We start from the raw sequence: 27712 nt of genomic DNA, 5'->3' as shown, positions 1-27712 counted from the left end.
TTGACAAAAATAACCTGATGACTCGCGCTAGAGGTGGGGGGTTTCTCCTGCCTTTAAGCTACGTTTCAAAGCTGTTCAAATTATGTCATCGCTTGCTGCAATATATATTTCTTAAATATTGTTTCTTTTTTAATTTTTTTTTTGTTATTTTTTAGTAGAAGAGTGTGTGAAGATGAAAAAAAAGTTTCAAAAAATTTACTCAACGCAAAAAATCTGTTAATTATTTTTAAAAAACCTTATAATACCAATAAGAAGTCAAGTGTACCCATTTTCAGTTTTAATTATTTATTAACAAATGAAATCAGGTTCATAAAACTATTTACATAACTAAATTGGTAAAAATTATTATTAAATATAATATCGACGACATAAAATCAGGTAAAAATGGTTCTTGAATTTTATCCAAGGGAGAGTCCCCAATTTAAATAAATCTCGTTTAGAACTAAGCTTATTTAAATAAGTAATTTCAGATTAATTACTAATAATCAGATTTTTGCAAAAGGATAATTTATGCAAAAAAAATTAAGATATCAACAGATACATATTTTTTTTCGAGTCAGAAATGAAATCAGTCTTATCTCTTTTATATTTAAATAACATATGTATTTGTTTATAAAATAAAAAATATTAATAAGAAATAAAACTAATTTCTAAATTTTTTTCTGCATACCTGATGTGTTTTTTGTTTTGTTTTTTCTAGCAGATTAGAAAACAATTCTCGAATTTCGTGTTGCTAATAACCTATCGACGAGCTCTGCTCTTTCTTTTATCAGCACTGCTTTATCTTCAGGAATGAGACCTTCCTTCGCATTTCTGACCACAAACTGAGTTATAAACAACCTTAAAGCTTCCCTAAAGTTGTCCAGTTGTTCCGAACGAGTTATTCTCTCAAATACGCCCAAACAGGCTTCCGAATTTTCGTGCATCAAAATTCCAAGGACAATTTGACGCAAGAGCTTCATTTTCGGCTTGTCCAATTCCTCGAGTTGCACAACCTGAACGCAAATATTTAATCCGAATTTAGAAAACACTTATGGAAATGAATAAGAAACTTTTCATTTAATTTTTAACATTTAAATTTGGAAAGTGGCTGCTCAAAAACTCCAGCCTCGGACTCACTTTAGAGATAAAAAAATAATGTTTTTCCTTTCGTTCATAAATTGTTCAATTTTTTATTTTTCTCATGGTTTAAAAAATCAAACACTAAATCTAACAATTGTTGCATTGCATTAAATACAATGAAACTGTCAAATTACAAGTTTTAAACTTTTATAAAATGTAGAGTTTAAATATTCCAATTCAGTTCCAAAAATATAAATCCACGTTATCATTCTCAATGCTCTAAATTGAAGAATCAATCAATGAATTTAAAAATATTCAAAATTATACTATATTAAGCAATTTTAAATTATAATTCCAGCTCAGAATTGGTTAAAAATTGAAAATTCCCGGTTTAAATCTGGAATTTTAGTGCGTTTCGAAAAATTCTCTGCTCAAATCCAGAATTTTAATCCTTTTCCAAAATTCTCCGTTTCAAGTAAGAATTAGAATTTTTCTGTAAAATCCCCCGTTGAAATTCATAATTTAAATTTTTCAAAAATACCTCATTTCAACAAAGAATAATAATTTTATTGGAAAAATTGAGTTTTTCATTGAGAATTCAGAATTCATTTTATGAGGCTGGACAAAAGCGGGAAGTGACAGTGAATTTATTTTTTGACCGGGAATTTTACCAATTGTGATTTTTTAAATTATTACATCATTCAGTTTAGAATGCTTAATTCAAAAATATGTTTCTTTAAAAATTTTCCACTTTATATTTTTAATTTTTAAAAGCATATATTTTAATTTAAACAATTTTAACAAATTTTCAGAAGAAAAATCTGCCCAAGTTCGATTTTAACAATAAAAAATTAAAAGCATTTGAAGTTGAAACTTTTTGATAAAAAACAGTTTTATTTTATCAACTATAAATATAAAGAAATGGATTATTTTAAAAATCGATCTGTACTCTTAAGTCAAGAAATCTGAAGAATAATTGATTTGTACAAACAATTCTAGATCCGTTAAAAATTTGAGAATTTCGAGATTGTTACTGTTTCAATCCGAAAGTCTTGATAAGAATATAAATTAATATATCATTTATTCCGATAATTTTATTTTTAAATAAAAATTTTCATAATTTATCAATAATATATTTTTTTAATTCAGAGTTTTAGTTCTTCCTTTATATTATTTTTTTATATCAAATTTAATAAATAAATTTATTAATTTTTTCAGCAATTAAAAAATTGTAAACGTGCGTTTTACTATTTGCAACTTAAAAATAAATCCATAATAATATAGTCACAATTAAAGGTTTTTATTCAATTAAAAATATTGTGAGACTAAAATATTTAATTTTTATCCCATTTAATTTAAAATTTCTTAATGTAGAAAAAGAATAAGTATTTAATGTTTAACAATATTTCACTGTTCATTTAAGACGAGTAAATGGAAACCAAATATTTAAAAGAAAACAATTTGAAACTAAATTGTTTTACATAGAAAACTTTGAATTTTTAGATTTTCGAAGAACTTTTAAACTTTTAGCGTTACAAGTTTAATTGCTCTATTTAAAAAGTGTTTAATTTATAAGTGAAATTGTTAAATTTTGAAGCATAAATGACAATTGAACACATATTCTTTGTAGAAAAAATTTGAGAAATTTTAAGAGATATGTAGAAGTTTTCAAACGATCAAAATTAATTAAAAACTTGAAATTATTGTATGTAATTTAAACGAAGTGTCTTAAAATTTTTTCAGAATTTCTAAATATATTTTCAAATTAATCGAAATGTTCCTACAATTTTTGAAAATTCTGCAAATTATTTTAAAAATCCTTAAAATTTTATGTTCTTCATTGATCATGTTTTTAATCTCTGAAAATCTTCTGTAACATTCTGTTACAATCATTTTTCAAAGTGAAAAATCATTTTTAAAGTGAAAAATCATTTTCAATTTTCCTAAGAATCTAAATTTAATTCGAATCTTTTTCAAATTTCTAAATATCTCTTAAAATTACTCTAATATTTTTACCAATAATAAGTGTTCTATTGTTATTTATAAATTCAATTTTTTTTTTATTTGCAGAATTTTCTAAAAGTTATAGAAAAAATTCAATTCCTTTTCAAATATATTTAAAAGTTCTGACAACAAATTCAAAAATGATTTTGAATTTGGAAAAATTTAAAACCACTTCTAGATTTTGCAAGATTTTGAAATAAAATTTTAAAGCTTTTGAAGGATGCCTAGACTATATAAAATAAAAATAATTTAAGAACTCTAAAGTTAAAAGACAAATTTTTTCATTTTTACATTTTTTTCAGAATTTCTAAATATATTTTAAAATTAATCGAAATTTTCCTACAATTTTCGAAAATCCTGCAAATTAAAAAAATCCCTAAAATCTTCCATTTTCTTCTTTGATAATTTTTAAAAGTGAAAAATCATTTTTAATTTTCCTACGAATCTGAAGACAATTTTTATTCTTTTGAAGTCTTTCACAATTCTTAAAAAAATTCTACATTTTTTGTTTAAACTATGCAAAATATACTTTTTATTTTAAATTCAGCTGTCAGTATTTGAAATTATTTCAAGTTCTAAATTTAATTCGAATCTTTTTAAAACTTCTAAATATATCTTAAAATTACTCTAATGTTTTTACAAATAATAAGTGTTCCATTATTATTTGTAAATTCAAATTTTTTTTTAAATTGCAAGATTTTCTAAAAGTCACAGAAAAAATTCAAATCATTTTGAAACGTATTTAAAAGTTCCGAAAAAAAATTCAAAAATTAACTTGAATTTGGAAAAATTTAAAACCACTTCTAGATTTCTCAATATTTTGAAATAAAAGTTTAAAGCTTTTAAAGGATGCCTAGACTATTTAAAATAAAAATGATTTAAGAACTCTTACGTTAAAAAAATAATTTTTAAATTTTTAATGTGTCTAGTTTAAAATTACTTAAAATAATATAATTTTGAAAATTTTTAAAATTCATTGCTTGATTCTTTGATTTAGACTATTGAAAATTTTAACGTGGATTTATATTTTTGGAACTTAATCTGAATCTTTGAACTCTATAATTGATAAAAGTTATAAAATTTGCAGTTTATTTGCATTTTATTTAACATTTTTAACTTTAAATGCTTTATTTGGTTGTTTATTGTTTATTACTTTATATGGAAAAATGTTTAGAATATAGTTTAGATTTTCTAAATTTCATTGGCTGTGAAAAATGTTTGCGAACAGGGAAAAAACTGGGAATTTTTTTCCTCGATTAAAACGTCCATCCTGAAATTGTTATTCTATTGAAGCAATTTCAGTTCCAATTCAGAATTGATTAAAAATTAAAAATTCCTTCTTCAAATCCGGAATTTTAATTCTTTTCAAAAAATTCTCAGCTTCAAAAATTATAATTTTTCTGTAAAATTCCCTGTTGAAATTCAGAAATTAAATTTTTTCCGAAAATATCCCGTTTCAACTTATATTAAAAAATTCTCTGTTCTAGCTCGGAATTTGTTTAAATTTTAATATTCCCTGTTTCAAGAAAAATTATAATTCTTTTGGATCAATACCAGTTTCAACTTAAAATTGGTTAAAATTATAAAATTCCCTGCTTCAACTCAGAAATAAAATTCTTTGAAAAAATGTCCTTTTCTAATTCAGAATTTCATTCATTTTCAAAGATTACCAGTACTAGCTCGGAATTTGTTAAAATTTGAAAATTCCTGGTTCACAACTAAAAATTATTTTTATTCAGGATAAATTTCAGCTCCAAGTATAATTTTGTACAAAATTAGAAATTCCCTGTTGAAATTAAAAGTTAAATTTCAAGACCTTGAAACATCTACATGTTATTTCAAAAATTTTCAAATTTAAAAATATTATTAAAAGTTTTTCACAACTTCTAAATATCTTTGAAAATTATTCAAATTTCAAATAATTTTTCAAAGTCAAAAATCATCAAGCCTGTCAAAATTCTTAAAAAGCTTCTCGATTTTTTGTTCGAAGTATGCCAAAATCTACATTTTGTTTTAAATCAGGCCGTGGTTCAGATCGTTCAGGTGTTATTTATAACATAAAAATACAACAATTTGACTTTCAAATTAAATTTTTCAAAAAAAAAAAAAAAAAAAAAAACAATAAAACTGTAAAGCTCAAAGTTTAGTTTTTTTTGTATAGTTTTAAATATTTGATTTATAATTACTGAGTTGAAATCAACAGTCATATATTTCTAAATATTAGTTGTTCTTTTTCCTAATTGAAAAAATTCAAATTGTATTATTTAAAAATAGAATATTTTAGACTGAAATTTAATAAACGCTTTAAATTACAAATATATTATTTTTCAGTTTTTTTAAGATTAAAAATTGCTTATAAAGTTTCAATAGGGCGTTTACATTTTTTTAAACTAATAAGACTTTCCAATTGAAACAAATTAATTTTTAACGCTAAAATCTAAAAATTCTAAAATTGTGAATTGATTCCGATTTGTCTTCTAAAATCAATTATTATTTACTTTTTAAATCTATAAGTACAATTCAATTTTAAAAATCATTAATTCATTTATATTCACAGTTGATAAACTAAAATGTTTGTTATAAAAAATCCTCGATTTTAAACGCTTCTAATTTCAATTTGTTTAAGTCTTTAAAACTGCATTTTAAAATTATTTTAATTCAAATATACGCTAAAAAATCTAAAATGTAAAATTTTTAATGTGAAAGATTTTCGAATTACGCATTCTAAATTGAATAATATCTTAATTGAAAAAAATCACAATTTAACCAATGATTTAAAAAATGGTTCAAATCAAAGTTGGACGGATGTTTTTTCTTCTAAAAATTTGTAAAATTCCCAGTCAAAAAAAAAAAAATCACGGTTATTACCTGGTTTCACAGTCTTTTAAGTTTTTCTCGTTTTTCTACTTAAATGTGAACTGAAGTAATAAAACCAAATAAGAAAATCCAAATTTTATCGGTTGAAAGTTCATTCTTCTTCGATGAAAAGCCTAATATTAAATTTTTCGTTAAGAATTCATTTTTTTTATTTAAAAATTTAATTATTTTAATGAAAATTTAATTCTTTTATTCAAAAGTCGTCTTTTTGTCTCGATAATACGAAAATTTCATTGAAATTTTGTTTCTTTTTTGACTACAACACTTTTCAAATAAAAAATATCAAATATTTTGCTGAACATTCATCTCTTGTTTTTGTTGAAAATTTACCTAAAACATTTTTCATCAAGAATTAATTTTTTTTTTTGTTAAAAAAGGGAATAATTTGGTTAAAAATTGAAGTATTTTGTTATAAATCGTATTTCTAGTAGAAAATTAATCTTCTTGATTCAAAAATCAACTACTTTATTAAAAATTCGTTTTAATGGTTGGTGGAAAATTAAATTACGTCTTTTCGGCTTAAAAATTCAACTGTTGTCTAGATAATTCGCCTTTTAGTTTTAATATTTAACAATTTGTTTGAAAATTATTTTTTCTCTTTTGAATAAAAAATGTTTCGTAGTTGTAGATTCCAACAATTTTATAGAAAATTCGTCGTTTTGGTTCTACAATTCATCACTTTGGGTAGAAATTTGATTTTTTAAAAATTAAAAATGCAACTTTTATGTTAATGATTAATCTATTTTAATCAAGGATTCAAATATTTTTTTAAGAATTCGTCTTTTTTGATTGAATTCAACTGGTTTTATTTTTAAATAATTTTGTTTCCGTTGAAATATTAATTATTTAATTTTTTTTTTTAATTAATCTTTTTTGGTTTTTAATTTCAAATGAAAATTCTCTTTGGTTAAAACATCAACTATTACAAATTTCAACTTCTTTGTTAAAAATTAATTTTATTTTTGAAGATTCATAATTTTAGTCCAAAATTCGAGCATTTTGTTGAAAAATAAATTATTTTGTTAAAAATTAAAATATTTGGTTGAAAATTCAATTGTTTTCTAGAGAATTCACCTTTTAGTTTTATCATTCAACAATTTGTTCGAATATTATTTTTTCTCTCTTAAATGAAAAATCTTTCGTGGTTGAAAATTCAACAATTTTATAGAAAATTCGTCTTTTTGGTTTTAAAACTCATTTTTTTTGTAGAAATGTATTTTTTATTTTTTTTTTTATTAAAAATTAATCTAAATTAATTCAACTGGTGAATATGCAACTTTTATGTTAGTAATTAATCAATTTTAATCAAGGATTCAAATATTTCGTTAAGAATTTTTTTTTTCTATTGAATTCACATAATTTTTATTTAAAATAAAATTTTTTTTCGTTGAAATTCGACTATTAATCCTCACAAATTAAAGTCTTCTTTGGTTGAAATATCAATTATTATAAATTTACATAGAGAATTAATTTTTTTATATTGAAAATTTAACTATTTGGTAGTAGATTAAACTTCTTTCTTAAAAAATATATATCTTTTGTTAAATGTTCATAATTTTAGTCAAAAAGTTAAGTATTTTTTTAAGTTTTAATTCCTTTTTGTTAATTAAAATATTTTGTTTGAAAATTCAACTGCTGTGTAGAAACTTCGTCTTTTTGGGTTTAAAATTCATTTCTTTGCGTAGAAATTTGATTTTTTGTAAATTAAAAATTAAATTAATTCAAATGGTGAATAAATATATTCAAATATTTCATTAAGAATTCGTCTTTTTTTTATTGAATTGAACTGGTCTTTATTTAAAATACATTTTTTTGCGTTGAAATATTAACAATTAAATTTTTTAATTCCTCTTTTTTGGTTTTAAATAAAAAATGAAAATCTTCTATGGTTGAAATATCAACTATTACAAATTCACGTGAAAAATCATTTTTTCTAAATTAAAATTTTAACTACACCGGGTTGAAATTTCAACTTTTTTGTTGAAAATTATTTTTTTAAATTCATAATTGTTGTCGAAAATTTATGTATTCTGTTGAAAATTAAATTATTTTGTTGAAAAATAAAATATTTTGTTGAAAATTCAACTGTTTTGTTAAAAATTCGTCTTTTTAAATAAAAAATTTGGTTAAAAAATTTAACTCTTTGGTTACAAATGTAATTATTTGGTTGATCATTAATTATCGTTGTAAATTCAACTATTTTATTGCAATTTCATCTTTGTAGATCAGAAAATCAAATATGTCGTAAAAAATGCTAATATTTTGTTAAAAAATTAATTATTTTGTTTAAAAAAATCAACAATTATATTAAAGTCTATTCTTTTTGTTCGGAAATTTAACTGCTTTGCATAACACTCGTCTTTTTGGACTGAAAATTCATCCTATTTGGTAGAACAATTCTTCATTAAAAATTAATCTTTCTTGGTTAAAAATTCCACTGTCACCTAAAAAATTCGTCTTTCTCGCATGAAGATTCGATTATTCGGTTTATTTAAATCATTTTCTTGGTAAACCATATTTTTAGGTTGAAAATTCAACTATTCATTACAAAATTCATCTCTTTTGATAAAGAAAAAAATCGACTTTTCAGCTTGAAAACTCAACTTTTTCGTTAAAAATTAATATTTTTTTATTGAAAATTCAACTGTTTTGTTAAAAATTCAGCATAGTAATCCTGAATCAATTGTATTTAAAAAAAAAAGTTAGAAAAAAAATATTCACCTTCATCGTTGAAATCGATAATCCTCTGTGCAAGAACAAATGTGTGAGAAAACGAGCTAAATTTTTCAACTGCTTGTTGTTAAAATTCTCCAAAGTTTTCAGTTTGTCCCAAAGAGTGTATTGAATTGTCATCTGAAAAAAGAAAAAAAAAACAGGATATAAAAACAATAATTCAGAAGAGATTTATAGAAAAAAAAAAAAAATGAATAATAAAACTACTTTTTGATCAACCAACCTGATATTTCCTATCGTAATCACAGAATTTCTGAGCAAGTAGAGCGTAGTAAGGATTGAAATTCTTTTCCTGCAGGCAACAATTCATCAGAACGTAAATAATTTCCTTCTCTTGGCCATCCTTCAATCCAAGATGATGAAGCTTTTCAAAAGCGTCCAAATAATCTTCAGCGGACATCAAAATACAAAAGACATTTCTCCTCGCATCCGTATTCATTCGTTGCTTCCGCGCTAATTCGAGAAGCTTTGCACTAAACTTTGGCTTATCTTCTACACTTTTTTCCTGTTTACCGAGGCTCGTACTTCCCGACCAGGCGGCTCCAACAATCCACCATTTTCCTCTCTCGTCAACTATCGAATTAACCAAATTACTTTTTAGACAACTAAATAGCAAGTCCAGGAATCACGGCGCAAAAAAAAAATGAAAAAAAGGGAAAGATTAAATATTTATCTCTACATTAACAAAAAAGAGAAACTACCTTTTTATAAGAAGTTGTATAATTTTCAAATAATGTTCAATACGTTTTTTAATGATTTCTGGAATTAAAGGTTTTTTTTTTTTGATATTCATATTTGTTGGAAAACGCAAACATTTATTTTAATTCGTGAGGTTCATTCTAAACATCTTTGAGCGCAACAGAGAAAAAAATTTCAAAATAAACGAATTTTCACATAAAATTATGAATCTTTAACTAGAATCGTGGAATTTAAAACCAAACAGACGAATTTCTACCTAAAATGATGAACATTCCACTGAAATACTTGCATTTTCAGGGTGGACATTTTAATCAACGAAATAAATTCCTGATTTTTTTTAAATGAAATTTAAAAAATGAAACACTCAAGCTAAACAATTTTCCATTTGAGGTAATAAAAACTGAGCTGCAAATGAAAGGACTCAAAGTGGAACTGTTAAATTTTGAACTTTTAAAATTGAAATTTAAAAGTTTTTAATTACCAAATTTTTTATTCACAAGCTAAATAATTTACGGGTATAAAATTGTAAGTACCAACATTTTTCAATATAAAAAAATATAAATCCAAGTTATTATTTTCAATGCTCTAAATTAAAGAATCAATCAATGAGCTCTAAAATTTTCAAAATTATATAATTTTAAGGAATTTTAAGCTAGAAACATCAAATATTGAAAAATTGAATTTTTTAAACTGAACACTTCTTAAATTAGAAATTCAGTTATTTTGTTTTCAAATAGTTTAAACATCGTTGGAAAGCTTCAAAATTTTATTTCAAAATCTTGAGAAATCTAGAAGTTGTTTTAAGTTGGTTTTAAATTTAAAATTATTTTGGAAATTTTTTCAGAACTTCTAAATATCGGTCACAATTAATTGAATATTTTCTACAATTTTTAGAAAATCCTGCAAATTTTAGAAAATTTCTTTACAATTTGGATGTGTGAATAACAATTGAACATTTATTATTTGCAGGCGAAATTTGAGTAATTTTAAGAGTTATGTAGAAGTTTTGAAAAGATTCAAACTTAATGTAAAACTTGAAATAATAGTCTAATATAAAACAAAATGTAGATTTTCGCACATTAAAAAAAAATGGATTCTTTTCCAGAATTGTGAAAAGCTTCAAATCCGCAATTTTCATTCATTTCGAAATTCATAATTTAACTTTTTTTCGAAAATATTCCGTTTCAACTTAGAATTAGAATTGATTCTATTAAAAAATTCCCTGTTTCAGCTTGGAATTTATTTAAATTTTAACATTCCCTGCTTCAAGAAAATTTCGAATTCTTTTGGATCAATTCTAGTTCTAACTCAGAATTGGTTAAAATTTGAAAATTCCCTGCTTCAATCAGAAATAAAAATCTTTGGAAAAAAGTCCTTTTCTAATTCAGAATTTCATTCCTTTTCAAAAATTACCAGTACTAGCTCGGAATTTGTTAAAATTTGAAAATTCCCGGTTTGCAAGTCAAAATTATTATTATTCTGGATAAATTTCAGCTCCAACAATAAATTTGTAAAAAATTGAAAATTCCCTGTTCAAATTAAAAATTGAATTTCAAGATCTTGAAACATCTACAGGTTCTTTGCCCAACTTTTTCAAATTTAAAAATATTATTAAAAGTTTTTTACAACTTTTAAATATCTTTTAGAATTAGAATTTTCTTTTTAAATAATTTAAACATCCTTGGAAAGCTTCAAAAATTTATTTTAAAATCTTGAGAAATCTAGAAGCAGTTTTAAATTTAAAATTATTTTTGAAATTTTTTCAGAACTTCTAAATATCGGTCAAAATTAATTGAATATTTTCTACAATTTTTAGAAAATCCTGCAAATTTTAGAAAGTTTCTTTACAATTTGGATGTGTAAATAACAATTGAACATTTATTATTTTAGGCGAAATTTGAGTAATTTTAAGAGTTATGGAGAAGTTTTGAAAAGATTCAAACTTAATGTAAAACTTGAAATGATAGCCTAATATAAAACAAAATGTAGTTTTTCGCAGATTTCAAACAAAAAAATTAGATTCTTTTCAAAAATTGTAAAAGGCTTCAAAAGAATAAAAACATTTTCTTAGGAATCCTAGGAAAATTAAAAATTCACTTAAAAATATTATTTTAAGAGAACATTTAAAAAGTTTTTCAAAGATTTAAACAAAATTTTCAAAAAATATTCTAGAAGATTTTAAGAAAAGTTTCTAAAATTTGCATGATAATTTTAAATCTTTTTAAAACTCCTAAATATCTCTTAAAATTACTCAAATTTTTCCTATAAATGTTCATTTGTAAATTATACATCAAAATTTAAAAATTTCACTTACAAATTAAGCATTTTTCGAAATTTTAACGATTCCAGGTATTCAGTTAAAGATTCTTTACTTTTAAATATTTGATTTCAATTTACTTGTCTTAAATAAAAATTCAAATATTGATAAATATTCAATAATGAATCTTTTTTTTTTAATTAAAAATTTCCAATTGAATGGTGTAAAAATGCAATATTTTATACTAAAACAATATTTTTAATTTAATAAAATGCTTTAATTAAGAATATATTATTATGAAGTTATTTTCAAGTTGAAAATAGTTTATAAACTTTCAGTCACACGTTCACATTTGTTTTATAAATAAGACTTTCAAATTCATTTAAAAAAATTGATTTATTTATTAAATAAAAATGTTTTTTATCCAAAATTTTCAATATAATAGGTTTTTATTTATTTTTATTTGTTCAAGTCTTTAAGAAAGCGTTTAAAAATTATTTAAATTAAACATGTAAGCTTAAAAATAAAAATTTTTAATGGAAAATTTTTAAATTAAAAAAAATTTTAATCACGCATTGTAAGCTAAATAATAGCATAATTAAAAAATATAAAAATTAAAATAATTATTTAAAAACTGTTAAAGTCGAACGTGGACTTCACTGTCATTTCCCGGTCCCGAAAAATTCCCGGTTTTCCGGTCCAGCGGCCACCTTGATTTTTAACCAAAAAGAAGAATTTTTAAGCAATAAGATTAATTTTCAAATAAAAAGATTAATTTTCTAGCAGAAAAATATAACTTTTCAACCAAATAGTTGAATTCTGAATTAGAAAAAATTCAATTTTTAACCGAATATGGAATAATTATATTTTTAGTAAAAAAATTTAATTTTACATCAATTGGTGAATTTTCAAGTAAAATGATGAATCGTCAACTTGAATTTTGAACGAAAAAAAATGTGTTTAAAACTAAAACAATGAATCTTTAACTGAAACGGTTGAACTTTTAAGCAAAAAATAATAATTTATACTAAAAAATATAAATTGTCAACCAAAGACAAATTTCAATGACAAAAATTTCAATGACAAAGTTCAAATAAAAAAGACGAATTTCCAACTAAACAAGATTATTCTTCAACCAAAGATTGAATAAATTAAATTTTCAGTCAAAAAATGAATTATCAACTAAAATTATGCAATATTCAACTGGAATAGTACTTTTTTTCAAGTTTATGAAAAAAATTATTTTCAACCAAAAAAAGGACCAATTTTTCAATAAAATAGTTGAGTTTTCGGTAAAAAAATTCCTTTTCATCCAAAGAAAATACCTTTTTTCAAACAAAGAGCTCTTTTTTCAACGAAAGAAATGAATCTTTAATGAAAATGATAAATCTTCCATAGCAAAAATTAATTTTCAACGTTTTTTTTTTTTTAACAAAAGACGTGTATTTTCAACGAAATAACGTAATTTTTAAATTAAAAAAGACAAATTTAGATCCAAATTGTTAAATTTTGAACTAGAAAATGTCAATTTTTAACTCAAGTGGAACGGTTAAATTTCAGATGGAAAAATTCATTTTCAAATAAAATGCTAAACCTTGAACTGAAGTAGTTGAATTTTATACATGAATTTTTAAAAAAGTATTTTAATTTTTAATAAAAAATATCAATTTTCAACTAAATGCATAAATTTTCTTTAAAAACAGATCAAATTTGAACCAAAAATAGAATAGTCCGTTGAAAATTGAATTTTTACGAAAAAATATTGAATTTTCAGAAAAATTGTTAAATTTTCGGTAAAAAAATACCTTTTCATCAAAAGAAAAACCAAGCTTTCAATCAAATAGTTCATTTCTCAACTAAAGAAATGAATTTTCAATAAAAATTATGAATCTGAAATAAAAAAATTAATTTTCAACACAAGAATTTGTTTTTCAAAAATTTTACTGACTTTCAAAGAAAAAATTACTTTCTACCAAAAAGTCAGTTTTTAAAACAAAAAACCGTGAATTTTTAACGAAATAAATGAATTTTTTTATTAAAAAGGGTAAATTTACATCCATATTGTTAAATTTTCGACTAGAAAAGGTCAATTTTCAACCCAAAGTGGAAAGATGAAAATTTTAAACATTAAAATTATTTTCTTACAAAAAAGACGAATTTTAAATAAATTACATGAACTTTCAAAAAAATAGTTTAATTTTTGATAAAAAAATATCAATTTTCAACATACTAGTTGAATTTTCATCCAAAAAAGATCAAATTTTAACCAAAAAGTCCGAATTTCAAAACCCTTGATCATTAATATTCAAATACCAGCATTTTAATCTTGTAATACTTTTAACATAGAATATTTTATATAAAACAGTATTTCAGATACAAATTTAAAATTTTTAAATTTACTAATTTATTTTAAACAAAAAAATATATTTTCTACTATAAAATATGAATTTTTAACAAAATATTTGAATAATTGAATAAAAACAAAATAATTACATTTTTAACATAATAGTCGAATTTTCAACCTAAAAATATAAATTCCTAACAAAAAACTGTCATCGTTTATATTTGACTAAAAAAAGATTAAATTTATTTTTAAAAAATTGTGAATTCAAGAAGACGAATTTTCAACAAATAAAGATTTTTCAATTAAGAAATAAATAAAATTGTATCTAAATTATTGGACCCTCAAGTCAAAGACGAATTTTCTTAACAAAAATTGAATTTTCAAACAAAAAATTTGACTTTTCAGCAAAAGATTAATTTTACACGAAACCGATTTATTTTTACACATCAAAAATGAAATTTCACACCAAAAAAATTATTTACTTGCCAAAAAGGAGAGTTGACTTTTTACGACCAAACTATGAATTCTTAAACAAAAAATAAGTTTCTACAGAAAAAAAACGAATTTTCAAACGAAAAAGACAAATTTTTCACCAAAAAGAATGACTTTAAAAAAAAAGGTTGAATTGTCTCCCAAATAGTTGCACTTTTATCCCAAAAATATGACATACCTCTAAAAACACATGAATTTGTATTCAAATAGAAAAAAACATTTTTAAATAGTTGAATTTTTACCCAAAAAATATTATAGTTAACTTTTAAAGATCAAAATATGCATTTATTAACAAAAAATCAATTTCTACGTAAAAAATTGAATTTTCAATGCAAAAAAAAAACATTTTTTCAACCAAAAAGAATAAAGTTTTAACAAAATAGTGGAATTCTCTACCAAATAGTTGCATTTTTATTTAAAAAAAAAAATAAATTTCTCTTGAAACAGATAAATTTTTATTCATTCATTTTTTAATGGTTGAATTTTCATTAAAAAAAATTCAAGTTCACTTTTCAGGATCAAAATATGCATTTTTTAAGAGAAAATAAGTTTCTACGAAAAAAAGTTAAATATTTAATCCAAAAAGACGAATTTTTTCAACCACAAAGGATGAATTTTTAACAAATTAGTTGGATTCTGTACCAAATAGTTGCATTTTTATTCAAGAAAGATGAAATTTTTACTAAAACAGATGAATTTTTAAAACAAAAAAAAAAAAATTTCAACAACAAAAAAAGTTAATTTTTTTGTTAAAAGGATTTCAGTTGACTTTTTAAGATCAAAATATGAACTTTTTAACAAAAAATAAGTTTTTACAAAAAGATGAATTTTCAATCCAAAAAGGCGAAATTTTAACAAAAAACGATGAGTTAAAAAAATGGAATTCTCTACCAAATAGTTATTTTATAAAAAAAAGAATAAATGCCTTATAAGACAGATAAATTTTTATTTGAAAAACAATAACTTTTAAAAAAAATGGTTCATTTTTTATCAAAAATTATTTTTTTTACGAAAAAAGATAAATTGTCAATCCAAATAGATAAATTTTTTAAATCAAAAAGCATGAATTTTAACAAACTTATTGAATTCTCTAGCAAATAGTTGCATTTTATAAAAAAAGAAAAAAGCTTAAATGTCTGATAAAACAGATGAATTTTTATTTTAAAAACAATTTTTCCAAAAATAGTTAAATTTTCATCCAAAGAAGATTTGAGTTCATTTTCTAACAACAGAGAAAGAATTGTAAACAATAAGTAAATTTTCTACTGAATCGTCAATTTTTTACCCAAACAGCATAACTTTTTAACAAGACAGTTTAATTCTCAATGAAACAGTTGCATTTTTGTACAGGAAAAATAAAAATTCTACTAAAACAAATGAATTTTTAAGTAAAACGGACAAATTTTCAAAAAAGATTTTTTTCATCTAAAAAAGATTTCAGCAAAAAAAAAGAAGAATTTTAAACAAAAGCTTAATGTTCTACGAAAAGTGTTGAATTTTTAACCCAAAAAAATTTTTTAACCATTTAAATTTGCAACCAAAAAAGGCTGTTTTTAAAACAGTTTTTTAAAGAGAAAATAACTATTTTCTTTAAAAAACAGCCTTTTTTGGTTGCAAATTTAAATGGTTAAAAATTCAACACTTTTCGTAGAACATTAAGCTTTTGTTTAAAATTCTTCTTTTTTTTTTGCTGAAATCTTTTTTAGATGAAAAAAATCTTTTTTGAAAATTTGTCCGTTTTACTTAAAAATTCATTTGGTAGGAAATTTAACAATTTCCTACCAAATAGTAAAATTTATAACTAAAAAGATAATCTTCAGGAAAAGTTTTTTGCGAATCTGCAAAAATTACCTAGATGAGTGTAATATTTCTTATTTTTGGTATGCCGGACATATAATTTTAGCCCATTTGCCAAAAAGCCCAAAAATATTTTTCAAGGTAAATTAAAGAAATAGTTTCAGTCAAAAAAAAAAAAAAAAAAAAAAAAAAAAAAAAAAAAAAAAAAAAATACCTTGAAGAAGATCCTCGAGTGTTATATTAAGTTGTGAAATTCCATTTCCGGTTCGGATTAAAGTTTTCAGGACCTTTTTCAAGTGTTCCAAAACCGAAGGATCGTACTGGGGAATTTTATTCATATTGTTGTTCTTAATCGCCATCAAAACGTCGATCATGAATTTCACTCTCAAGCTAGGAAAAGAAAAAAAAAAAGAATGACAATTTTTAACAAACAAAGAAAAAAAGCAATTTTAAACTTTAAAAAAAGAGCGTGATATAGAAACATACTTTTCGGATTTGGCGAGTGCTGCTTTCTGTTGTAATTTGATAACAAGTTCCTTCAAAGATAATGGATCGTCCTTTCTCAGGACGAAACCAACGCTTTTCAGGATGAGAAGAATCAACTCTATTTCCTTTTCGGAAAATTTCTCGGATAATTTTTCAAGAATCTCGTAGATTAACTTCGATCCGAAGATTTTGAAGTTGTACAAATGCGAAAACATCAATATTAAATTATCGAGCTCCTTATTTTCGACTTCCTGTGGCGAATTGAGCTTCTCTTCAATTTTTTTCACTAGATTCAGTAAAAATTGAGCACCAACTTCCGAGCCAACATTTGCGTGAAGAACAGCAATTAGCATCATGTGTTCCATTATTAAACGATCAGGAGTCATTATTGGGGCAACGATCGCCTCCATCATTAATTTCGACAACATTTCATTCATGTCGTTGCGACTGTTTGTCAGAAAAAGTTCGTCTATCTGTGAAAAAGTAGGACCAAGGGACAATTTAACTGATGAATCTTCAATTGAAATATATGAATCCAAAATTTTTTAAATTAATTTTTAACAATAGAATTTGTATTTCAACCAACCAGTTTTATTTTCAATTAAAAAAAGATGCATTTTCAAACAAGATGATTAATTTTCTACAAAAAGAAGACTTATTTTTAACAAAATACATGAATTTTCAATGCAATAGTTCAATTTTGAACTAAAAAAAAACATCTTTTAGTCGTAAATGAAAAAGTTAAGTTTACAGCATAAAAAATGAATTAAAAAAAAAATAAATTTGCAACCAAAAAGATCAATTTTTAAAACAAGAAGATTAATGTTCTACCAAAAAACATACGATTTTTTAACAAAATACATGAATTGGCAACTAAATAATAGAAATTTCAACTAAAAGAGATCAATTTTCAACCAAATAGTTTGATTCCAAATTCAAAATATCATTTTTCAACCAATAATGGAATAATTAAATTACAATAAAAGAATAAATTTCTTACAAACAAAAAATTTACTCAAAGTGATGAATTATCAATTAAAGTGATAAATCTTTAACTGAATAGATGAATTCAGAATTTTTTAAATTAATTTATAACAATAGAGTTTAATTTTCAACCAAAAAGCCTAATTTTCTAAAAAAAAAACACTATTTTTTAACACAATTTGCAACTAAACAAATATTTAAATTAAAAATAATTAGTTTTTAGCCGTAAATGAAATAGATAAATTTTCAGTTAAAAAATTCGACTTAAAAAAAAAAGAATGTTTAAACAATAAGATAAATTTACAAATAAAATGATGAATATGTAATTATAAATCTTGAATTTTTAACCAAAAAGATGAATCTTTAAAACAAGAAGATCAATTTTCAAACAAGCTTAATTTTCTACCAAAAAAATTAATGTTTTTAACAAAATACATGAATTTGCAAATAAATAGTAGAATTTTCAACTAAAAGGGATCGATTTTCAACCAAATAGTTTGATTTTGAATTTAAAAATATCATTTTTCAACCAAATATTCGACTTTTTAATCTAAAAAACAATTTCAACCAGAGTTTCAGTTTCAAGTTGAAAAGACGAATTTTTTTAGAAGACTGATGCATTTTCAACAAAAAAATTATTCTTTAATGAATTTTTTTTATTTATCAATTTTGATATTTATTGATATTTCAAACAAAAAAACACGAATTTTCAAAAAAATAGTTAATTTTTCGAACCGAAAGTTGAATTTTAAACGATATAATTAAATTGTCAAAACAATAGTTGTATTTTCAATTTAAAAATATAAATTTTTAACCAAATAAGAAAATGTTGTAGGGCCGTTGAATTTTTAACTAAATGATCTAATTTATAATAAAAAGTGATAAAAATTCAATTAAAATCAGTTGCGTTTTCAACCAAAAAATTGAATCTTCAACCCAAAAGAAGAATTTTCATCAAAAAGATTAATTTTCAACAACGACACTTTTATCAAAATAGTTGAATTTTCAATCAAGTGATCAAATTTTTTTATTAAAAAATATTAAATTTAAACAAAGAACAGTAACATTTTCAAACAAATATTTGGATTTTCAAACCAAAAAACAAATTTTTTTAAAGAAAAATTTGGAATATTGATCAATTTTGGTATTTTTTTATATTAAAGAAAAACAACGACTTTTCATCAAATAGTTACATTTTCCAACAAAAAGTTAAATTTTCCATAAAATAATTAAATTCTCAATATAATAGTTGAATTTTTAACCAAAAACAGTTAAATTTTCAACATTTGCATTATGCGTTTTTAAAAAAACGACGAAAAATGTTTCTTACTGATGAAAATTGATATTTCTTTATATTTCAACAAACAAAAAACGAATCTTCAACAAACAAATTTAAATGTCAAATAAAGAGTTGAATCTACAACAAAAATTTAAATTTTCAACAAAAAAGTTGAATTCTTCACTAAATTCTTGAATTATTAACCTAAAAATATGAATTTTTAACAAATAAAGATTTTTTTATTCAAGCCAGAAAAACAAGTTTATTCAAATTATAGAATTTTTAAGCTAAAAGATGATTTTTTCGTAAAACTAATGAATTTTTAGCCAGAAAATATTAATTTTTAACAAAATATTTAATTTTCAACCAAAAAATTACATCTTTAAATGCAGGAAAAGAGGAAATGTTCAGCCAGGAAGATTTTTTTCTACAAAAGAAAATAATGTTACACAAACAAAACGAATGTTCAACAAAAAATTTATATTTTCAGCCAAAGAAATAAACCTTAAAAAAATATATCTTTAACAAAGTTTCAATTAAACAAGATAAATTTTCAACATAATAATTAAACTTTCAAAGAGACAAATTGTCCATTAAAATGATGAATCTTCAACTTTAATAGGTATATTTTCAGCTAAAAAAATTAATTTTCAATTAAAGAAAAACATATTTAAAAAAGGCAACAAACAAAAAAATTTTTTTTTTATTTTTCTACCCAAAAAGATGAATTTTCCATAAAACAGTACAACTTAAAAAAAAAAGATAACTATTTAAAAAAATTGTTGAATTTTTAAGCACACAATAAAATTAAAAAAAAATAGAAATACAGAGCAAATAAATTACTGACAAGAATATTATATCAGGATGACCGTGAAACTTTATTTTTTAAATTCCCTAATTTCTCATTTCCCTTTAATATTAATATTTAAATACCAGTATCATAATCTTTTAACATTTTAAATATAGAATCTTTAGTAAAAGGAATTAAAAAATTTCAAATTTAAATCTAAAAAAAAATGTAAAATTATCATCACTGGCTTTTTCCAGATTTTTTTTTTCAAATTTCCGGAAATCTCTGATTAACGGCCACCATCTAATTAATTTAAAGGTAATTTTTAATTACCTGTCCAGCAATCGTATGCATATTTCGATCCGTTAATCTGTTTAAGGGACCTTTTAATTGCCTTCTGAGTCTAATCAACTTTTCGCTATTTTCAGAATCCTCCTTGAGATTTTTTTCCCTCGCTGCTGGAGGAACGTAGCGATTTGTTACCACGTTGCCATCTTTGTCCCTCGTTCTTCCATAAATATCTTCCCAAAGTTTCGTATTTTCTTCATCTTCTTCGGGATTTCCTAAATCTTCTTCGGAATCGGAATCTGCTTCCATTTCTTCTTCCAAATCTTCACTTTCTGAAATTTTTCTTTTCTTCTGTTCGCTAACAGTTTTCTGGTTTGATTCCAGTTTTCTTTTCTTTGATTCTAAGCTTTCTTCTTCGTCTTCAACTTCATCCTCATATTCTTCATCCTCTTCATCTTCCATATCTTCGTCAAGACTAAAATCATCTTCCTCTTCTGATTCATCAGGTTGAGACTTTTTGCTCAATTTACTATTGAATTTTCCTTTCTTTGAAGAATCATCAAAGTTGTCGTCCGAGTTGCAGGAAGCTTCGGAATCTGATTTATTTATTTTCGAAAGCTTCTTATTCTTCTTGTTATCTTTCTTCGCAGTTTCTCCAGTCGCGACAGCGAAATCATCTTCGAATTCGGATCCGGAATCAGCTCCGAGCAATTGTTTCTCGGCTTCCACGGCAATTTTCCTGTTCTCTTCATCACAAAAGTCCAAAAGATCTGAGAATTTGTTCAGGAAAGTATGGCAGTTCTTGGTGCGTAAAAAGAATAAAGGAAATGGGGAATTTTGTCCGAAAAAGGGCAAAATTTTACAAACTACATAATTCAGCAATATACATGTATATAATCCCTAGGCATTATATATAATCCCTAGGCATTATATATAATCCATAGGCATTATATATAATCCATAGGCATTATATATAATCCCTAGGCATTATATATAATCCATAGGCATGATATATAATGCCCAGAAAAGACCAGGAGAAGTGTGTAATAAATATAGGGTGAGTGACCCAGTGAATGAACACTTAAGGAAATCACTGATTACAACTAGTCCATTTCACGCTATAATAATTGATTATTCTTACAAAACTTTTGAAAATAGATTCTTAAGGGTTCAAATTTCATAATCCGATAAAGAAATTTTGTTTTTACCAAAAAGCTTTACTAAAAAATTAGAATTAGACTTTAGGTATAAAATTACATAGGCACATTACAAAATGAGCAATTAGATCATGTAAAATATTAGAAAGCGTTGCGAAATTCATTAAATATATTATTTCGATAAAAACCACAAGACATTTAGATATAAAGAAAGGAGGCAATACAAAAGTTGAACTCACAACTAAGTTAACTTTTCCTAATTTTTTATTGCAATATGTATTTTTAAAGCATTTCTATCAGTTCTTTTAACCTTAAAAAAAATACAACTATTCGTTTAAAAATAGATAACTCTTATCTAGTGGCTACAATAGAAACCTGCGATTTCTAGGACACATAACATTTATAATACAACACCTCACTATGTTGCTGTAGGTTAAATTAGCAAATACAAATATAAATCACAGTGTTGTAAAAATGGAAATTCTTTAAACATTTATAAATATATATTGACTAGTGCGCAGTAGTACCTAGCACGAATTAATGTTTTTATAGTTAAACAACGTTTTCTAAGTGTAAAAAAAAAGCATTAAATTTCTAACCTCAAAGTTGCCTTATCTTTAATTTAGTTCGTGCGTATTTTTTTGATGTTCTAACCACAAAAATATACATTTAAACTATAACTATTTATAGTTTATATTTATAGCTTCGATATTTACAGTCACATTAATTGAAACAAACTTATTTATATGTAACGAAACAACATCCAGGTCCCCGTCACCTGCTGTTCATTCACTGAACCGGCGGGGTGACAGTTTTGCTCCAATAAATGAACACAACGTTCGTTCACTGGAACACGGGCAATTTAAAGGTCCAGTACGTGAACACTCAATTATTAATAAAAAAACGTACTTTTTGTGAAAAAAAACCTTGTGGGAAATTGAATAATAATGTCTTACAACTATAACAGCACAGCTTTGATGCAGAAAAGGTCAAGAATTTTTTTGTAATAGCAGTGTAAATAAGGAGTTGCTCAGGCACGTACCTTATAGTGGTCGACGACTTTCTCACCATCACTCACCTTAATCGATGATGCTTCACATTCAAGAAATTTTTAAAATTATTTACAAGAATTTACTGCAATGAATTGTATATTAACCTCTTCAAAATTGCTTTAAGATTTCAAATATATAGAAATTCAGAAAGACTTCAACTTTGAAAGGTTATATTTATATATTTTTCGCATTAGTGTTCATTCAATGGTGACTGTTCAGCCACTGGATCACTCACCCTACCACGTTTAAGAAATTTCTTTTTTTTTAACTTTAATTATTCTAGCGATTTTTAAGATATGAAGATTGTATTTTCTATTAATCAAAATAAAACGCATTAAAAAAAAGGTATCTGTTGAAAGAAAATGTTAATCTTTTTTAGATTTTTTTTTCAAACAAATGCCTAAATTCGGTTTAAAAAAAACTAGGCTTGATTTCCTTTAAAATGTTGATAGAAGATAGCTTACAATGTGCCCTTCAGCCCTTTGAATATAAAAAGGGTTCTTAGTTTTGGAGAAATAATTAAAAATGCATTTGAATTTTTCTTCTACTTTTCATTTCTTTGAAAACGAATCAAAACTCATTTTTTAAATATCAGCCCCAGAATTTTGTTTTACATGGTCTCAGAAAATGTCATTAGTTAAAAAGTGGGGTTTGCGAGTTTTTGGTGCTAATTATGATTTTTTTAGCAATTTTTAAAAATAAAAATAGCATATAATACATAAAATACTACTTTCTGTAGATAATTAGAGATTAATATCAATTATTTAAACAAATCATAATTTTTGTTAGGAATTTTTGCGAAATCAAAGGTACCAACAATTTTCAATTAAAAAATGTTAAATAAAATGCAAATAAACTGAAAATTTTAAAACCTTTATCAATTATAAAGATCAAAGATTTAGATTAAGTTAAAAAAATATAAACCCACGCTCAATATTATATTAATTTTAAATAGTCTAGGCATCCTTTAAAAGCCTGACAATTTTATTTCAAAATCTTGAGAAATCTAGAAGTGGTTTTAAATTTTTCCAAATTCAAAATATTTTTTTTCGAAACTTTTAAATATATTTCAAAAGGAATTGAATTTTTTCTATAACTTTTAGAAAATTCTGCAAATAAAAAAAATTAAATTTGAATTTATAAATAACAGTAAAACACTTATTATTTGTAAAAATATTAGAGTAATTTGAAGAGATATTTAGAAGTTTTAAAAAGATTTGAATTAAATTTAGAACCTGAAATAATTTCAAATACTTACAGCCGAATTTAAAATAAAATGCAGATTTTTGAAACAGATTTTTCACTTTGAAAAATTATGCAAGGTTTTAAGGATTTTTTTTATTAATTTGCAGGATTTTAAAAAATTCTAGGAAAATTTCGATTTATTAAAAAATATATTTAGAAATTCTGAAAAATTTTTTTAACACATTTCGTTTAAATTACTTGAAATAATTTCAAGTTTTTAATTAATTTTGAATCTTTTCAAAACCTCTAAATATCTCTTAAAATTACTCAAATTTTTTCTACAAATAATAAGTGTTCAATTATTATTTATACATTAAAATTCAACCATTTCGATTACAAATGAAACATTTTCTAAATAGAACAATTAAAATTGCACAGCTAAGGGTTTAAAAGTTCTTCGAAAATCTGAAGATTCAAAGCTTTCCGATGTAATACAATTCAGTTTCAAATTGTTTTCTTTTAAATATTTGGTTTCAATTGACTCGTAAAATAGTAAAATGCACGTTTCAATTTTTTAATAGCTGAAAAAATTAATAGAAATAATATATTAATAAATTTGTTTATTAAATTTAATATCAAAAAAATAATATAAAGGAAGACCTGAAACTCTGAATTAAAAATATATTATTGATAAATCAGGAAAATTTGTATTTAAAAATAAAATTATCAGAATAAATGATATATTAATTTCAATTCTTATAAAGACTTTCGGATTGAAACAGTTATAATCTGGAAATTCTCAAATTTTGAACGGATCTAGAATTGTTTGGTTAAATAAATTATAGAGTACAGATCCATTTTAAAAATAATTTTTTTATTTATATTTACAGTTGATAAAATGAAACTGTTTTTTATCAAAAAATTATAACTACAAATGTTTTTAATTTTTAACTGTTTAAACCTTCAAAACTGCACTTTAATTATTTTCAAAAACTGTTAAAATCGAACTTGGGCCTATCCGATGGCCACCCTGTTAAAATATATGCTTAAAAATTAAAAATATAAAATGGAAAAATTTTTTAAGTGAAAGATTTTCGAATTAAGCATTCTAAACTCAATCATATAATAATTTATAAAAATCACAATTTGAAAAATTATTTTAAAAACGGCTGAAATCAAAGTTAGACAAAACGGCCAGCGGCCACCCTGGATCAAACATTTTCTTTAGATAACTTTAATAAAATAATAAGTCAAGAAATAAAATAAAATTCAAGCGATTTAAAAAATATTCTGTAGGATTTCAAAAGATTAATTAAGATCATTAGGAAATAAATAAAATTAAATTTAATCAAAGAATTGTAGAAGTTTACTGAATAAATTCAATTTAATTTGTAGATTATACACGATTTCAAGATATTTAAAAATTTTCAAGCGATTTAAAAAAAATTTCTAGGATGTCCAAAAATTTCTTGGGATTCAAACGTTTTTTTTTAGAGAGAACTTTAATAAATAAGTTAAATTCAATTTGCATATTGATGGAATTTTTAATGATTTTAATGAATTTTTACTATTTCCAAGTCAAAAATTTCAAGGGATTTTAAGAGAATCCAAACGATTTCCAGAAATAAAAAAAATTTGGTAAGCGATTTAAAAAAAAATGGTAAGAAATTTAGAATGATTTTCAGATTTCAAGGAATTATTTTAAATATTTTATTCGTTTTTACAAGTAGACAAAGTTCAAGGAATAAATTATTTCCAAGGGTGTTACAGGGGAAACACTGATCTGTACAAATACAAAACTTACCTAAAATCGATATAACCTAAAAATAATGAAAAGGATACAATCCAAGCCGTCAGAAGCAAATGATTTTGGAACATTCTTGCTCTTTCTTCTATTCAGCTTCAATTGCTTCTCCAAATGTTTAATATTTCGATCTTCTTCCATATTAGCTTCTTTCAACTGCCTCCTTCTTTTTCTCGCCATTTCCTTCTCCAATCTCTGCTCTTTCTTCTTTTCATTTTCTAGTTCCTTTTGTAATCTATCCTGCACATTTTTCTCCTTTTCAGATTTATTTTCTTTCTTGACATGTTGGTCCAATCCTTTTGGATTTAAAACAAATTTCCCTGATTCTTGAGGCTCCGACTTTTTCTTCTCATGAAACAGTTTACGATTCTGTTTTTTCTGTACGCGTTTCTCTTTTCGCAATTCCTTTCTCGTTTTCTGAACCGGCCTTTTCTTCTTCCCTTTATTTTTGCCCTTGGAACTATATTTTACGGCACTCATTTTACAAGAAGGATATTTTTCGGAAGAGAATTTCACAAACGTCAAACACGAAATGTATGAGGAACATAACCACAATTTTACACGTGTTTGATCATGAACATTCTGCATATGCGCAAAGTTTGGAAGCTTGAAAGACGCGCGAATATTTGAAAAGTGGCCACATTGCACAGTGGAGCAAAAAATAGTTTTTCGTCGATTTTTGAATTATTTTCTATTGAAGAGTTAGAGATTTTTTTAAATAAACGATATAATTTTATTGAAAGTACTTATAGTCACGTAAAACGTCATGTAATCAATTGAGAAACTCCTTAAAAATTCTGACTAAAAAGCTAGAATACTAAAAATGTATTTTCTATTTTTCTGTTAACAAATTAATGAGTAAAAATGCTGTTTAAAAATTAACAATGCTTGGTCAGTTTTTTCTACAATTCTTTGTTAGGGATATACATAAGAACAATGCTTAGTTACCATTTTTTTAAATATAAAAAATAATTGTAAATGTTTTGAGCAAATTTAATAAACAAACGCTTATCTTAATAATTTCATTAAGAAAATTGATAAAAAAGTAAGAAAGAAATAACATGTACGTTTTGTTAATAACTGTTAAAAATTGTTCATTGTTTAAATAAATTGGATTAAGTAATACCATTTTTTTTCAATGTTCAACAGGCAGATTGCGTTTTTTCAACGTAATCAATTTTAAATTACTTATAAATATACTTTCCTTGTGATAAATGATCAAAGAATAAAATTTGTTTACTTTATAAACAATATAATCGCCCTGACAGAGTTTCCTAATAAAATAAGGTCCTTTCTGAGTCATTATGGCAGTCGATTTCGTAAAAAAATGTATAACATTTGTTGTTAAATAGCCATGGTGTGAATTTGTTTATAAAATTGTTTAGAAAATAAACAACTATTCTTCTTTAATAAAGTACAAGGAAAAGATTTTGCAAAGTAATTTTCAATTGATTCAGTTCAAAAGACGCAGTCTACTGGTTGAAAATTGAAGCCAATCTGTCTTTGTTTGTAAAATTTATTTAAATAAAGAACAAATATTGTCGCCTGACAGAGTTTCCTAATAAAATAAGGTCCTTTCTGAGTCATTGGTAGTCAATCTCGTAAAAAATGACATCCATTTGGTGACAAGTAGACAAGTTGTGAATTTTTTTTATGAAATTGTTTATAAAATAAACAATTATTGTTTGCTAGTAAAGTATAATAAGAAAAAAATTTTGCGATGTAATTTTAAATTGATTCGGTTGAAAAGATGCAATCTGCTGGTTGAAAATTGATGCCAATCTTTATTAGTAGAAATATGTTGTTCATTTGTGGACAAGTTGTGAATTTTATTTATAAGACTGTTTAAAAAATAAACCATTATTCTTCGTTAATAATGTATAAAAATGTTATAAATTAAATGTTTATAAAATTTATTTGAATAAAAAAATAAATATTGTCACCTGACAAAGATTCTTAAAAAATAAGATTCTTTCTTAGTCATTGTCAGTCGACTTCTTAAAAAAATGTTATCCATTTATTGACAATTAGTCAAGTATTGAATTTGTTTATAAAATCGTTTATAAAAGAAATAATAATAATTCGTTAATGAAATATAATAAAAGAAGGATTTTTCAAAATTACTTAAAATTGATTTAGTTCAAAAGACGCAATTTGCTGGTTCAAAATTGATGCCAATCTGTATTTGCTTACAAAACGTATTTTTAAAAAGAACAAATATTGCCGCGATTTCGTAAAAAAATATATTTCATTTGTTGTCAATTAGACATGTTGTGAATTTGCTCATAAAATAGTTTATAAAATAAACAATTATTATTCTTTGATGAAGTTTTCGTATTATTTTTCTTATTTTTCCTTGTATCTTATTATTCTTTTATCATTATTTATTATTTTCTGAAGTTTTCTTATTATTTCTCAGCTT

At 23.6% G+C, this 27712-nt stretch overlaps 1 protein-coding gene across 1 annotated transcript; it reads right to left on the bottom strand.

The window, feature by feature from the left end:
• Positions 1-263: 263 nt before the first annotated feature.
• On the bottom strand, positions 264-26167 carry LOC117179493 (nucleolar MIF4G domain-containing protein 1). Its single transcript, XM_033371358.1, has 7 exons — positions 25329-26167; positions 20138-20862; positions 16752-17224; positions 16480-16655; positions 8900-9249; positions 8665-8796; positions 264-995 (listed from the first exon to the last, which is right to left on the bottom strand). Exons 1-7 carry the CDS (start codon positions 25876-25878, stop codon positions 705-707), a joined length of 2697 nt encoding a protein of 898 aa, XP_033227249.1. The 5' UTR covers positions 25879-26167; the 3' UTR covers positions 264-704.
• Positions 26168-27712: the final 1545 nt, after the last annotated feature.

The sequence above is a fragment of the Belonocnema kinseyi genome, chromosome 9 (assembly GCF_010883055.1).
Source record: "Belonocnema kinseyi isolate 2016_QV_RU_SX_M_011 chromosome 9, B_treatae_v1, whole genome shotgun sequence".
Classification (NCBI taxonomy): domain Eukaryota; kingdom Metazoa; phylum Arthropoda; class Insecta; order Hymenoptera; family Cynipidae; genus Belonocnema; species Belonocnema kinseyi.
This window is presented reverse-complemented; position numbering and strand designations above follow the sequence as displayed.

Excerpts from the sequence above, each read along its gene's own strand:
- LOC117179493 (XM_033371358.1), bottom strand. The coding sequence starts at position 25,878 with ATGCAGAATGTTCATGATCAAACACGTGTAAAATTGTGGTTATGTTCC. Across the intron at positions 17,225-20,137 it reads TGCATACGATTGCTGGACAG|ATAGACGAACTTTTTCTGAC; the intron begins GTAATTAAAAAT and ends ACTTTTTCACAG. Across the intron at positions 8,797-8,899 it reads ATTACGATAGGAAATATCAG|ATGACAATTCAATACACTCT; the intron begins GTTGGTTGATCA and ends TTCTTTTTTCAG.